The sequence below is a fragment of the Chanodichthys erythropterus genome, chromosome 21 (genome assembly GCF_024489055.1).
Source record: "Chanodichthys erythropterus isolate Z2021 chromosome 21, ASM2448905v1, whole genome shotgun sequence".
Classification (NCBI taxonomy): Eukaryota; Metazoa; Chordata; class Actinopteri; order Cypriniformes; family Xenocyprididae; genus Chanodichthys; species Chanodichthys erythropterus.
Window position 1 is genome coordinate 1,730,810 of NC_090241.1, and position 16,712 is coordinate 1,747,521.

Below are 16,712 nucleotides of genomic sequence, written 5' to 3' on the forward strand. Positions count from 1 at the left end.
GACCATCATCACATATCCATTTCTTTGTGTAATAACGCATACAGCTACATTTGGATTATTAGACTGGATTTGGATTATTATGTCAAAATAAAGTGAACTTGCAGAGTTTTGCGTTCAAACGCATGGAAAGTGAACCACTGACATGCAGAAGAAAGAGTGAAAACTCTTCACACTGATGACCCATCTGAACATCTGAACACAAACAACGATCAAATATACATTGATGGATCTTCTTCTGTCTGTTCTCCAAAATGTAATCAAATATATATATATCTGCAGGTTTGTGTGAACTGGTTAACTGTCTATCAAAGGCTTTTTTTTTTTTTAAGAGGAGCAGGTCGCTGCCACTGGATACTGGATCACTACTGGATCACTGCATTGCACAGTGATTAATAAATATATCATTATTGATTGGTGGAGCATTACTCCATACCAGCTATTTTAGAGAAATTTATCTGCTGATTTTTAATTAAAAATGTGCATTAAAAGCATTGCAATGACAATGAGGCTTTACGAATTCAAACTTCTAATAATTGTGAGAATTGGCCACAAGGTGGTGCTGTAAGGAATCGTGTTGGGCACCCTATTGTTTTGTTTTGTTTTGTTTTGTTTTGTTTTGTTTTGTTTTGTTTTGTTTTGTTTTGTTTTGTTTTGTTTTGTTTTGTTTTGTTTTGTTTTGTGGGAATGGATTTATTGAACCTTATATTTAGCACATACAACTGAATTTATATGGAAGTAATTTAGTGCCAAATGTTTTTGAAATAAAAATCTTGTTGAATTGCACTAATTGAAAAAAAAAATGCATAACATTAGCTGTGCATGCATTTTGATGCATTGTATTTTTAAGGTTTGCATTTTTATGGGCTGAAATTCATATTGGCATGGCAATCCTATGAGGTATGAGGGAAATCCCAGTATTACAACACAGTGCGCGATATAAAGTTAAGAAAACTAAACAACAGAGAGAAATATATGTCTACCTCAGATTTAACATTTGATCTGTACATCAGCTCAGACAGTAACGTAATCTCGTTCACTGGAGAGAAAGCTGCTTACATGTAGACTACACAGGTGACCATAAAGACATTGAATTAAGCATAAATGCAGCTTTTGTGTCTTTATCAGCTTTTCTGCATTTATACTGGCCCTGATAATCATCACACATTCACTTACCGCTTGCTCCATTTCTGTAAATCCGTTTTTATGAATTAATGATGACTTACTAGCAGTTGCTCTGTTCTTAAACAGCCGCTAGCGGCACCTGCTGGTGAAGAAGACTAACAGCAGATGGAGATCATGCATAGGTACTCTACTGCTTTTCCTGCAGTTCCCGGATGTGAAATGTTGAATTTTCTGCCGAATTTGAACCACTGAATTTGTGGAAGCGAATCTGTAAAGCGAAATAAAATGGACTGAAAATTTTTTAAACAGAATGAGTATTTTTAAACAGAATGAATATTTTGGAAGTGAAATCTGAAAGGTGAAAATAAATTATTTAATGTTTAATAATGAAAAAGTTTTATTGAAATGTTCACAGCTTAAATATACAACCATGTTGAATTTCAGCACATAAAAAATGCAAACCTTAAAAATAACATGTATCAAAATGCAAACACAGCTTATGTAATGCATATATATATATATATATATATATATATATATATATATATATATATATATATATATATATATATATATATATATATATATATATATTTGTTTTTGTTTCTTCAATTAGTGCAATTCAACAAGCTTTTTATTTCAAAAACCTTTGGCATTAATTTACTTCCATAAATTTAATTTAACGGTGACATGAATGACCTGCTCCATGTAAAATAAAACATGTTAATATTTTTCCAATAACATTGAATTCTAAATTCTGAATTTTAAAGTTCTGTTCTAACCCTTTTTTTAAGATGTAACATCCGACTGGTCCTGGAATGTGCTAATGCTTCAAACACTATAGCGTTTAATACAAGATTTAAAAAAAAAAAAAAAAAAAAAATGCAGAAAAAAAGGAAATTAATTAATTCTATGTACTGTCTATGTCTTTCACCACATAATTTACCATTATTAGACATATGTATGTATATCATACCATATGCACTAATCTACCCAGATTAGCCTTGATGGAATGTATGAGGAGAGGGAATTAGAAATGGTACAGATGCTGCTTACATGTCAGAACAGAGACCCTAAATATTACAGTCATGTTCTATTAGTTCTGCACCTTACTGTACAGGCATCCTGTTGAGAGTACTGAAGGGGAAATAAGACATAAAGAACTATTATAGTACAGAAACATTAGTAAAAATGTAGACCAGCATTCAAGAGAATTAACACACAAAGTTTTTGTTTGTTTGTTTATTTGTATTGCATATTAGTTGTGGTTTCATTATGTTTATCTTAAAACATATTTTTCATAGTTGCTAGTCATATTTCTAGTGTTTATTTAAATTTATTTAGAGCTTTTTATAATGCATAATGTCCCAAAGCAGCTTTACAGAACAAAAAGAAAGGAAAGAAAAATAAAGGAAACAGAAAATAGTCAACACTGTAGGCTTTAGGACCCAGGTAGTGTGTACTGCACCTCTTTGAATCATTCATCAGAAACAGCTCTACTATACAATCTGTCAAGTGTAAATCTGATTCTGGAACAATCCGAGGACAGTCAAGCCATGCGCTCAAGATTTGCTTTCACGCCCCTCTTTCTGTCTTACAATGTTGTCAGTGTTTACTGGATAAGTCTCCACTGATGCTTATAGAAAAAGATAGAGGCACATGATAAAGATGCAATCTCTTTGGTTTATATTGGGATTATTACTTTACCTGGTACTTCTGGAGAAGGTAACGGAATCTCAGCGTACAGGTAATAAACTCACCTGTTCCTCTTATTGAAATGTTGCAGTGTCAAAACTTCTGCAACTAATGAATTGGAACGTCATGTCGTCCAGCGTGCATTAGAATTGTAGAACTATTGTAACTTATCTATTTTGTTTTGTGTGTTTCTGGGCATCTCACAGTTTTCTTTATAAATGTTTGAATAGTAAGTATTGTAGAGGTGCAATATTATTCCTCAGTGCTTTAAAAATGCATTAGTTTACCTATACGTGTGTTCAGGATTGGACATCTCCAATATATCTGAAGCCACAAAAATTATTGTTTATTTTGGCTTTGTCATACAGTGTACATGTCTCCATCTCCAAAGCAACCTAAACACATCAGTATTTGAAAGAGTAAACCATTAGAATATACATCACTCAGAATATAATTTTCAACTTTTATTTTTATTTTTCAGGAATAAAAAATGGTTTTCGTCTATGAATATATCAGTTAAATTCATATAATTGCACTTTGTTGAAGAATCAATGATTGAGTTTGTTCAAAGTTTGATGGAATGTAAATTTCATCCTTTCATTATAAACTTTTACAAGCTGTTATGGCATTGCTTACGGTATGCAGGGATATGTGCAAAAGGATTTTTATAAACCAATGAAACAAACATTACAATTACCACTGTCATATTCCACTGTTGGCATATCCGCTAAATTATACTATATCAACAGGGAACTCTTTTCCTGTTTTCCTCAGGGCAGTACTGGCATAGGCACGGCCATAAAACATTGCAAGGAAGCCCAAGGCGTGTTCCACCAAGTGTTGTTTGGATTTCCACACAATGTGTGTTAATTTGAGTGAAGAACTGGCAAAAAAATCTGAGAGAAGAAATCAAGGCAATTGTGTGTATGAAAGCTTCTTTCTAGTAAGGACAGAATAACAATTTTGGTCAATTTTGCAGTTTGGCATAGTTATTGAATTAGCCTGTGCATGACCAACACATTTCATTGATTTTGAATGTTTATGGCCCAAACAAATTGAAAAGAGCTCTAACATGCACACAATGCATCATTATGTATGTCCACTTTGATGCATCATATGAAAAACGTTGTCATACTCCCTATCAGTATTATTTTTTTCTTTCAGTTCACTTGAAACACTATAGTTTTAATTGTAAAGGAGGGAATGTGTCTCTGTGTCCTTCTGTTCTGATGTCTAATGAATGCTGCATTGTGGATTACATGAAACATTCATTCCATTACTTCACTCTGCCGAAATCCCACTCTTATATGAGGGCACAAAGTTTGTGACGGGACTATTCAAAGTTGAGAGGGAGTAGAGAAAAGAGTAGATTTATCTTTTAAATCTTTTGTTCTTTGCCAGTTTTGCTATATGACAAAAACAATTGTTTATATGCATCCAGAAAAATAAATAATTCATTATAAATGAATCATGCTATTGTTGTACAGTACATTACCACATTACAAACATTCATTTGAAGTCAAAAATTTCATAATCTGACAAAATTAAAAATGCATAAGATTATTGACTCGTAAAGTCATTCAGTATAATACATTTAACAAAATATTTCAAGAGTATTATGTACAGGAAGTATTCAAATATTTGTCTGAGTGAATGTTTATTTAAGTTTTACGGAAGTGGGAAGTCACTGCTGAGTGATTTTGGGTTTTTCTTCAGCAATTGAGATAATTTTTTTTAAAAGTAGATTAGAATCGCACAGATACGACAAAAGTGTACAGGTTATAATTAAAAAGGAATTTCACTGAACAGAAAATTATATAGATTTTGGCAGTCTATCTGAACAGGTTCAGAAATTTCCAGCAGATGGTGCTCTTTCTAAACCGAGGAGCAAAAACAATGTCTCTAACTATCAAAACATCATCACTTTTAAACAGGGGAGCAAATGCTTCATATCTGACCATCAAAACATCATCACTTATTGTTGCATTTACAAAAGATGATTAGGGTCATTAAGTGTTTAAGGTCATTCTATGCACTTTGACAATACAGTGTGTGTTCATATCCTTAGTTTAGGTTTCCTGTACTGATTTTTACTGCTAGGATGCAGGCCTATTTCCTTTGGAGATCCCCTTTTCACTCAAGCACAAAATCTCAGGAGTAATGGTGGCTATGGCAGAAGCCAAATTAGTTCTCTGTCATCAAATGTGGTTGTCAGAGTAATAAGAGTTATGAATTTTAGTCAAGTATACATAAAGGGATACTGGTTCCAAATGATAGCTTAGCAATTCCTTTGAGGTAATTAAATTCTGTGCCTTCCAGAGATCTTTAAAACAGTAATTGGGTGCCCTTATAGTATTAATGACCCATGTCAATGTAATTAACATCTGTCAGCAATGGCATGTGTGTGTAGTGTGGGAAAGCAAGACGCTTCTGTCACTGGAATACAATTAGTCACTAAAAACAGTTCTGGGGTCATTAAGTGTAATTAGACCATGCTATGAAAAAAAAAAAAAAACATACCACACACAAAGAGTAACCTAATATAGAAATATATTTCACTGTATGGTTTATTATGCATTGTAATCATGTTTTAGAAGGCAACAAGTAAAGGTGAATCTGTTGGTTATGTTGTTTATTTATATAGGCCTTTTAAGTAGACTTTTGTAGACTAAATAGAAATGTTATACTGTGCGTTAGAAAAATAGTATGGAAGAGAATGCAAGTATAAAAGTCTCTAAAATACTTTTGTAACATTAAGTAACAACAGCAATCAAATATTGGTACAGTATGGATTGTTCACAGATCATCTACATATCATCAGCATCTCTTAAAAAGAGCTCTTATAAACAGTAATTCATCTGTTTTAGTCACATGTCCTTTCCTTCATAGCTGCCATATTTATGACCATCTGTGAGGAAAAAACCATTGCAGGGAATTCCAAAAATGCATTGATTCCCTTTCGAGTAGGAACTTGACATTGCATCATGGCACTAATGCTATGGGAACGCTTCCTTGTGAACCAGTGTCTGAAGCATGTGTCTACACACGTCAATTCATTTGGCTTAGAACATGGCGTGATGCACGTCATCAGCTTCTTTGTCTTCAGGAGCTGCATGTCTGTTGAGCGTGCATGTGTGCAAACAATATTGTAAAGTATGTGTGTGCTGCTTCAAATAGATCAGGAGAGTGTATAATGCCATGTAAAGAGTTTAGGAAATGTGTGACGGCATGCCCTTGCTTTATTATGAAGGACGACTTACACAAGATGTGCATTGTCTGCATGGGTGAGGACATGCATCATGCACATCTTGTGTGAGTCGTCCATCAGTCCTCAAGGGGGCTGATTGCATGCATTGCAAGCGACTCAGAGTTCGAAGGCTCCAATCCCTCTTCTCAAGGGATAAGAGTCAAGCTGCACCCATGTGCGTCTTCGATCATGGGGTTCACAGGTTGAGCTGGTGGAGGTTCAGTTTGAGATGGGTGATGAAGTCCAATCTCTCGCTCCGTCTACCAGCTTAGGGCTTCCTGCTCTGGATATTGAAGCATGCTCTATGATTTCTTCTGAGGGGTTGGCTCTGGGAATGCTTCGGTGGAGCAGTTCACTGCATTTGAGGAAATGCTTGAGGTTATTACTCGTGCCATGGCCAAATTAAATCTGGATTGGCCAACTGAGTAGAAAATGTTTGTCTGTTCTAAACAAGATGCCTATTTTCTCACGTCCAACCTCCATGCCACCTTCTGCCGTTATCTCCAGATCTCCACACTGAAGTGTCGAAATTGCAGCAGAGTCCATATTCTGCTCGAGCACATACTAACGCCACTTCAGTATACTCTATGGTGGTTGGGATGTGCGAGCAGGGCTATCTCTCCCCTTGTGCTGCATCATTGAAATCTGCCTGGCCTACCAAGTCTTGCAGAGTAACATCAGCATATGGTGATCAAGGCATATGCAGCAGCAGGTCAGGATTCTGGCTAGGGATTAGCCCAGGAGGTGGTTTCAGGACTCTGCTGAGCCACAAATCTGGTGCTCCATGCCACAAAGCAGATACCCCAGTCCATCGGCCATTCTATTGCTGCAGTGGTTGCCACAGAACATCACCCGTAGCAAGAGTCCAGCTCTAGAAGACAGGAACAAAAAGCGAGTAAGCGTATGCAAGTTCATCTGTACAGGGGGAGGTCCGATCTGAAGAACTTAATCTCTTGCAGGCCCTTCTTATGGGCCCCTGGGGGTGAGCACTTTCGTGAGGGTTCTGGTTATACCAGAGTCTTGTGTGCTAGATCTCCCATGGTGCACTCAGAAGGTGCTTCTGCCTATCCCACCATCAGTGTTGTCTCAGGAAGCAGAAGTACTCTGCGATCAATCCGCCCCATCTACACCCTCCAACGATCTTTCAGGAGTTCCCTGCCAATGCATTGTTTCAGGACCCCAAACAGATCAATCCCATCAACAACAACAAAAAAAGATCCCTCTGTCAAATTTTGTGGCAGCGTGACAACTTCTGCTCAGTGTTTCTCAGTGGGTTCTAAATGTAATGAAAAAGTTTACATAATTCAGCTTGCCTCCTGACCACCTCGTTTCAGTGGAGTATTAGAAACACTAGTGAGTCAAGATCAGTCCAGGACCGTGTTTCCCAAAAGCATCACAAGAATAAGTTGATTGTAGTCCATTGGTGGCAATTGTTCTACTTCACCTCTAGGAGTTAGAGCTCACTTGTCTTTTACTTGTCTTGAACTGATACATAGCAGTGTGAATGTACTGTAGGATCAAGCTAAAGATTTTTGTTGAAATGCTCTATTCAGTCTTGAATAATTTATTCCACAAACGGAAGTGTCATCTTAATGAGTGTGCATGATTTTAAGCATACACTATATTGCCAAAAGTTTTGGGACGCCTGCCTTTATGTGTACGTGAACTTTAATGACATCCCATTCTTAATCCGTAGGGTTTAATATGGAGTTGTCCCACCCTTTTCAGCTATAACAGCTTCAACTCTTCTGGGAAGGATTTCCACAAGGTTTAGGAGTGTGTTTATGGGAATTTTTGACCATTCTTCTAGAAGCACATTTGTGAGGTCAGGCACTGATGTTGGTGAGAAGGCCTGGCACACAGTCTTCTCTCTAATTCATCCCAAAAGTGTTCTGTCGGGTTGAGGTCAGGACTCTGTGCAGGCCAGTCAAGTTCCTCCACACCAAACTCGCTCATCCATGTCTTTATGGACCTTGCTTTGTGCACTGGTGCGCAGTCATGTTGGAACAAGAAGGGGCCATCCCCAAACTGTTCCCACAAAGTTGGGAGCATGAAATTGTCCAAAATGTTGGTATGCTGAAGCATTAAGAGTTCCTTTCACTGGAACTAAGGGTTTAAGCCCAACCCCTGAAAAACAACCCCACACCATAATCCCCCTCCACCAAACTTTACACTTGGCACAATGCAGTCAGGCAAGTACCGTTCTCCTGGAACCGCCAAACCCAGACTCATCCATCGGATTGCCAGACAGAGAAGCGTGATTGGTCACTCCAGAGAACACATCTCCACAGAGAACTCCATCTCCACTGAGTCCAGCGGCGTGCTTTATACCACTGCATCCGACGCTTTGCATTGCACTTGGTGATGTAAGGCTTCAATGCAGCTGCTCAGCCATGGAAACCCATTCCATGAAGCTCTCTACGCACTGTTCTTGAGCTAATCTGAAAAACACATGAAATTTGGAGGTCTGTAGCTATTGACTCTGCAGAAAGTTGGTAACTTCGCCCCAGCATGCACTGACCCCGCTCTGTGATTTTACGTTGCCTGTTGATTTTAATTGCTGTTGTTCCCAATTGCTTCCACTTTGTTTTGATACCAATAGCAGTTGACCATGGAATATTTAGTAGTGAGGAAATTTCACGAAATGGACTTATTGCACAGGAGGCAACCTGTCACGGTTCCACGCTTGAATTCACTGAGCTCCTGAGAGAGACCCATTCTTTCACAAATGTTTGTAGAAGCAGTCTGCATGCCTAGTGCTTGATTTTATACACCTGTGGCCATGGAAGTGATTGGAACACCTGAATTCAATGATTTGGAGGGGTGTCCCAATACTTTTTGCAATATAGTGTATTTTTCAAAAGTATTAATTTTTTTTTTTTTTTTTTTTTTTTTTTACTAAGTGTACTTTTAAACAAGTTGTTTTGTTTTCAGTTTGTTTTCTTCAAGTGTGGGCTCTCTGTGTTCTCTACAACCCGAAGAGAAGCTGTCCAGCTGAACAGGATTATTAGGACAATAAGCCCAGTATACACATAGGCCATTAAGACAGCTGTTCATGTTGCATCAAGTGCTATTTGGTGAGTGTTTTCATAATGTCACAATGCCAATATCAAGTCAATTATGGGCAGTCCATTCAGTGGTTTTCCCAGCACCTATGAATCTGAAGATACCAATCACAGCTTTATGTTCGTTGGTTAACAAAAGCATATATAATCTTTTATTTTTAGTATTTGTTTTGCATTTCATGATTTTTGCATTATACTGTTTATCAAAGTTATCACTAGTTTTGTAAGTGTGTCTCTCAAAACAGACACACACAGGTCACTGTATGTCTGACATGTGGGCGTCATATCAAGCAGTTCAGTTTTGTTTTATAGTGAATTTTGGAGTAGGCCACTGACCCTCTCTGCCTCTATAAACACAGAGCATGTTATTAATATGCCTCAGAGTGGGACAAACTCATCCAGCATTGGTCTCATGTCGGGCCCCTTGGGTGTTTGTCTACCCAGCGGATGCCCTAGATCTGATCCCCACATGCTTTTTCATTCCAAGTTTGTGAGAATCAGAGGACAGCACAGAGAATATTACAACTTTGTTGTTGTTGAATAGGATATGTCCTTGGCATTTTGTTCACACACATTAAAGGATTAGTTCTCTTCACATTTTAAAATTCCTGATAAGTTACTCACCCCCATGTCACCTAAAATATCTGTGTCGTTCTTTCTTCAGTTGAAAAGAAATTAAGGTTTTTGAGGATTTTTCTCCATATAGTGGACTTCTACAGTTACCAAAGGGTTTAACGATGTATGTAGTACCTTTCTGGACATTGAAAGTGGTGTTTAAAATTGCTGTTCATATATGTCTCGGATTTCATCAAAAAATATCTTAATTTGTGTTATGAAGATGATGGTCTTACAGGTGTGGAAAGACATGAGGGTGAGTAATTAATGACAGAAATTTCATTTTCGGGTGAACTAACCCATTAAACCCCATTGACATACTATGCCAGGACCTTGTTTATGCTCAAAAACCTACAAATGTTATTGATCTGAAGCTGTTCTGCGATAAGAGTGAGCTAAAATTCCTCCACATCAGCGTAAAACACTAATAAATAGATACAGGATAAAAAAATCTTTGTATAAAAATCAAATCAGATTTGAGGGAAGCAACCTGTTTTCTAAGGCCAATTCACACTCAAGTCCAAAAACACAACCGCTGGGTTTTATTAGGTCAGTGTGCTCACTGGTATCACCCTGGGGGTGTGAACTAGACTAGAAGAAACTGTGAATGTGTGTGTGTTGCTCGTGCCTAATATAAGTTTGCATGCAAGAAAGACAGGAACTGTGAGGGGATGCAGGGGACGGAATAGACAAAGTGATTGTTAGAGGGCCAAGTACCCATGGTGTGATCAGGGCATATGTGGAGTGAACAGCTGGACAGACAGTTTGAGATTTTGAGCAGAGGAGGTTCAGGCATGGTCAGAATCAGAATGTGGGAAAACTGCCTTTCACAATGATGAGGTTATGGGTTTCCACACATACGTAGGCTGATACATCCACCAGATCAGATATGCTGTCAGCTGCTATGTGTCTGTCACTCAGACCCACACCACACAGCCCTGCTGGCATGAATAGATGTACTATGAGTACAAGCAGTGGGGGACTGAGAAGAAATGCCGTGTAAATCATTTGCTTGGTTTTCCTACATACGATTTTGTGCAGCTTTAAAAATGAGTAAAAATTACTTGGGACCATACACAGTGACATAAGGACAACTCATAATCTATTTAGGAGGTTATTAAGGATAATAAGATTTGTTCATACACTGAAAATCCAAGAGGTCTAATGTCATTTGGATCCCAATATTCTTCAAAAAGTCTTCTTTTAAAGAAAGAAATTCAATCATTTATGAAAATAAAAAGGATTGACGTTAAGAAAGTACACTTAAATTTGTTTAAGGGCTCCATACATGGATTTTATTCTCAAAAGAGGAGCATTGGGCTGCACATCTGTGTTCTTGGAGCGGCGTCCATAGGGACACAAAGGGATGTTGAGTGTAGAAGTGGCCAATGAGGACCAACCATTAAAAAGAACACGCCTTCTGTCTCTCTCTCCCTCTATCACAATGAGCTAAGAGAAGGAAAGGATAGCTCATCTCGCATTGCACTGTCAGTTTGGCTACTTTTCCAAGATAGCATGTTCTGAATGACTTGTGCAAGAGAAGGACAAGTGTATGTACAAAGATGATGTTCAGCCGGGGCTTGTCTCTCCTGTTGATTGTGTACGTGGGTCCTCTTAATGCCTTTTGGTGGATCAATCAAGGTGCCACAAAGGCCCCTACAGTGGACAAAAACAGTGGAAGAACCAGTGAAGACAAGAACATTGGTGATGTAGGGTCGGATGTCATAGATGTAGCCACAGGATTTGTGCAGAACTGGGACCAGAAGCCAACTGTGAACTGGAATAATGCTGTCACAATGAGGACACCTGGCATCTCCTTGAAGCGTGGCCATTCGAAAACGGGTAATGATAAGTCTTTATCAGAGGAAGTCAAACATGAAATAAATGTCAAAGGTTCCTCAGGTGATGCCAGTGGGTCAGGCTTAGGCTCAGGGCCCACTTTGGCTCAGGAAGGCAAAAAAACAACCAACCTTACAGGGACATGGGTTTCTGACAGCAGGATTAGTATAATTAGCACCCCTAAGGACTCTACAAACTGCTTACCAAGAGGCTCTGACTGGCCTTTCTGTGTATCTCATGGTGAAGTCACATTTTCTGTACCTAATTTTTTTAACCACACCCAGGCAGAGGATGTGGTAGCTGTATTGAATGAATGGGATTGGCTCCTGCGTTCAGGCTGCCACCATGGTTTGGAATGGTTTTTTTGCCTACTACTGGCACCAAGATGCCATCAGCCCTCTGAAAAGTCTGGGATAGTCCTGCTACCCTGCAGGACTTTCTGTGAGGTGCTGCTGGACAGCTGCTGGACAGTCCTACAGGAGAGGGGCCTGCCTGTGGCCTGCCACACCCTCCCCGAGGGACCAGAGCCCAGTCAGCCATGCATAACCGTTAGTAACCACAAAGGTAAAACTGTGATGCATCTTAAACTTGTGCCGCTTGTCTTGTCGTGTGCTTTCTACCGTGAGAGGCACAGGTCACTTCCTGTCTGTCAGCGGTTGCTCTGCTCTGCTCTGCTACTGCTTTGCCAGGGTTTAGACCAACACTTATGGATGGGGTAACCAGCAGAGAGTTTGCATCTGCTGTGACGTGAGATCTGCGCCTGCTTGCGTGGCTCAGTGTGAATCCATTAAAATTACATGCATGCATGAATACTAATTACACTGTTTTACATTCTCTACATTCCATTCAGAGTGCTGTTTAACCCATAGCTAATATTTGTATGTAAAACATGTGCGCAAATATTTTCAAATGGAAATTATCATTCATAAGTACATTTGCACTTAAAGGGGTCATGAACTGTGGTGTTTCATTGTTTTATAATGTTTCCTGTGGTGCACTTATAATGTTAGTATGCTTTTTACATCAAAAATTGTCATCATTTAGAAATAAAAGGCATTTTTCCTTGCCCTCTGATTTGAACGCTCTGTTTTAAGGGGCGTGTCCCTGCTGTGATTGGCTGACATCTTTGCATATGAATAGCTAAGTATTACTCTCTCAAACACTTTAGCACGTTTTTACTATTACAGCTCTCAAGGTTAACTAAAGTGTTGATTATAGCATTACATTTAGATCTACGGCATTATATTTAGATTGTGGCATGAAAGGTTGCAGTGATGAACATTGTAGTCGATCACAGACATGTTGTTGAGTGCATGATCTTGTCAATGAAACTCAATTTCTGCACACTTTCATCGTAACTAACAGTGGCAACTCGATGTAGAGATTTGTTGAATAAAACGGGAGTTTTGGCGCAAGTCATTGATAAACTCGCGCTGTTTGATTGACAGCTCCAGCGATTGTTAAGTGAGCGTTCTTTGATCGCTTTCTATATATAATTTAATCACTGTTTAAACAACAGATTATTTTCATCCTACTAAGAGAAACAAGGTGAAGTTGAGCGTTTAGTCACTGGTTTGATTTACTGACACAAAGATCATCTGACTGTACATGAATCATTAATATCAGATCAGGCATTAGAATGAACACAGTTACTGACATGTTGTTGCATTACTGTTGAGTTACATATCGAAGAAGTCTAAAGTCCGAAATGTGTTTGATTTACCAAAGAAGTGAAATGTACAGAATACAAATAAATAAAGCTCAACTGAGACATTCACATTGGTTAAAATAAATAACCATATTCCTGCATTAGGATCCTTTGAAAGGTAAAGTTATTTTAGCCCTGTATCGCTCTTCTCTCCTCGTCATCTCACTAACACGCCAGTGGGCGGGGCTAACGATGCAGTAATGAAGTAGGCGTTGATTTCTTCTGCGGAGGCGGAGTTTCACCTATCTATAGACACATTTTAGGATCAGTCGTTCGATGGGTCTGGTGACAATAAAAGCTTTTATTGTACTAACAAGGAAGTTTTCAGTTCTGAAACTTACAGGATATTCTTGTATAGTACAATGACCTCTTGTATATCGAAAGCTCAAGGAAAAGATTATTTCTCAATTCATGACCCCTTTAAGAATAAAATTTAGTATAAAATAAACTACAAGATTGTTAAACTACAAGATGTTTGACCCGTGCAGGCAAAATGAGTGGGAAAGTGCACAGGCTAATTACGAGCTTCAGGCAAAACAGGTGAAAAATGTCAATTTTGGTCGAATGAGGTCAAAAATGACTTCATTAAACCCTTGTCTAACAATCCCAATGCTCCAAATAGCAGTGAAACATCTAAAAGTATCTTTATTTGTACATTTTCTGAGAGGATTACCTTTTCCTTCTTAATGAAAAATGCTGTTTTTCTCTGATAGCTTCTCTGCGACTGGCGCTTCCCCTCAGCACAAGTTTGGTATCGCTTTAAAGCGCAGCATTCCAACTTTGTGAATATTCAGTTCTCGATGGCATCGAGTCTGAACCAATGAAATGTGATTTTCAAAGTCATGCTGATGTAAACAAAACAATCTTACTCACGCTGACTGACACATCCAAAGCGTGAGCACAAAGATGGCAAGTATTCACACAAACAGTAAAGAAAGTTCTATATGTTTTTATCACTTTCTTACAACAGATAATGTACAGTCAGCTGAGACTGAGCTTCTACTCATCTGTCAACACATTTTTACTGTTGGTAACCACTGTAAGATGACCTATTACTTGTGTTTGAGAAGAGAGAGATCACAGAGCTGATACGAGACACACTCATGACGGTTCATAGTTGGTAAATTGTAGTGAATTCAGTGTGGTGAATTTGTATGAATTCATATAATCTCATTCATACATTTGAGGGTCAGATGTATGAATGAGTGTTAGATTTAGACCAGTTTGGAGCAGACGTCACAGTTAAGTCATAGTGGGGACAGAAAAACAGTGGTAACAAGTGGAGGAAGATAGGCCAAACCCACAGAATAAGAAAAAATGTTTTGTGCCATAGAATGCCTGAATTAGATTGCAAAAACTATAGTATTCATTTTTATGTAGTACCGTCGCTGAAGACACCCTTTGTAGCTAAACACAGATGTTAATGTTGTAAGTCACAGATTGGACTGATGAAACCTGCAATTAGTCTACTATTGACGCATGAATTTGATGTAAACAGCAATAATATTCACATATGCAGTTCATAGGGGAACGATACAGCATAAATTAATATTTAGACCTATAACATTTTACATAGATAACTTTTAAACATTTTTATCTCACAATTTTGACTTTTTTCTTGCATTTGCAAGTTTGTATCTCCCAGTTCAGACTTTATAACTGGCAATTGTGAGTTTATATCACAATTCTGAGGGGGGAAAAAGTCAAAATTGCAGGATATAAACTTGCAATTCTGAGGAAAAAAGACAGAATAACGAGTATATCTCACAATTCTGCTTTTCCTTCTAAGAATTGAGATATAAACTTAGATTTGCAAGAGAAAAAAGTCAGAATTGTGAGATATAAACGCGAAAATAACCTTTTTATTCTTTTATTCCGATTCCATATACTGCAGAACTGTAATTTCCTGCCAGCAGGTAGGCTCCGCCCACAAAAACAGCATCGCTGTTTACAAACACAAAATAGGTCTGTAGGGGTGAAGCTGATGCTTGCTTTTTATAGAAATTGCATTTTTTGTTCAAAGTTTTTGTTCAAATCAAAATATAGGAAAATGATCAATTTATAATAGCTTTAATATAATAGCTTTATAATACGTTAATACTGATATTCCTGGTACATAAAGGCCAGCTCAGCCATATATCACAATATAACTGATTCCCACCATGGTGGGTGGCATCTAATCCAGTTTGACCATCTAATGCACTTGCATATGTGTGAGTTGGTGTGAGTCATGTCTGTTAGAGAGTGGGCACTGCTAAAAGGCAGATTATTGTGTGTCTATGGTTTTTAAAAAGGAAGTAAGTTTCTTTGCATGCTGGGTATAACAAGGTTCCCTCTTAGAGTGACTAGACACTGTCCATGATCAGACTATTTTTAGCTATGAGGGACTTTTTTTGTGCAAGAAATGTTGAGAGTAGAAAAAAAGGATTCATTGTGAAGACAGTTGTGAAGATCTGTTGTGGGGGAGAGCAATTCTCATCCGACACAAAGTCTTCCTTGATCATTTAATGGCCATGCATATTTATGATCAGCACTGGCATTGCAGGATGATGGCAAAAAAGTTTCGTGTTTTGATCTAGCACTGTGGTCTTGGTGAAAGCGCCATGAAAATCCCAGAGTTCTCAGAGGCAAACAACTGCCAAAGAACATTTTAACGAGTATTGTGCACACCATGATGTAAGAGTTTTCACATCTAGAACTACATCCAGACTTCATCGTTTAACATGATTACTTTGTTTCAGTTTTTTTTTTTTTTTTGATTTAAGGTCACTGTGCATTCAGTATGTTAGTTTTCCTTTACTAACTCTCAAAAATAAATTCATCATAATCATTTTTATGGCAGTGTTTAAATGGAGCTGAGTTATAGTGGCAGCTGTTTCATGCTGCTTGAGTTACTCTTTGTCTTATCTCTTGGGAAGCAGGGGCTCAGATACTTTTTTGAAGGGAAAGTTTATCTTAATTTGGTCTCTTGAGAGTCCATGAGGTATCAGTTAACAGGATCCTCCGGTTACCATCTCATTCATTTTACTCCCAATTACCTACAGCTGTCAGAGGACTGTGGACTTACAACCATTAAGCAAAACTTACAAAGAAGGATCCTGACAGGAGATTCACATTTTTAAAAGGTTTCTGTGTTATTAGTGTCAAATGTTTTTGTAGTTGCTGTTTTTTTCTATATTGCTAAACTTAAAGTATTTGTATTTAGCCATGATGTAGGCCTATCACAGCTGCAGGATGTATACACGTGTGGGAGACCATCTGGAACAGTTGGCCAGATGATTTATTTCATATCAGCATGTTCATATTAGTTGCAGTACTGCACATGTTCCTGGACAGCAAGATAGTTCAAGTAGTTCAGAATGAACATTGACTAGTATGCTATACTTTAAATTATTTATTTGTAATCACGTTTTGAACAGAT

General features: G+C 38.0%; 1 protein-coding gene across 4 annotated transcripts in view; it reads left to right on the forward strand.

The window, feature by feature from the left end:
* Nucleotides 1-2,739: 2,739 nt before the first annotated feature.
* Nucleotides 2,740-16,712, forward strand: part of col18a1b (collagen type XVIII alpha 1 chain b) — a 47,894-nt gene continuing 33,921 nt past the window's right edge. For 2 of the 4 annotated variants that reach the window (XM_067373254.1, XM_067373255.1), the window contains exon 1: nucleotides 11,261-12,147. In XM_067373254.1, coding sequence (XP_067229355.1) covers nucleotides 11,307-12,147 — 841 coding nt within the window. In that variant the 5' untranslated portion in view covers nucleotides 11,261-11,306. Of the gene's footprint in view, nucleotides 2,870-11,260; nucleotides 12,148-16,712 lie in introns of those variants that run through there. The other 2 variants (XM_067373257.1, XM_067373256.1) reach the window with 2 other exon arrangements.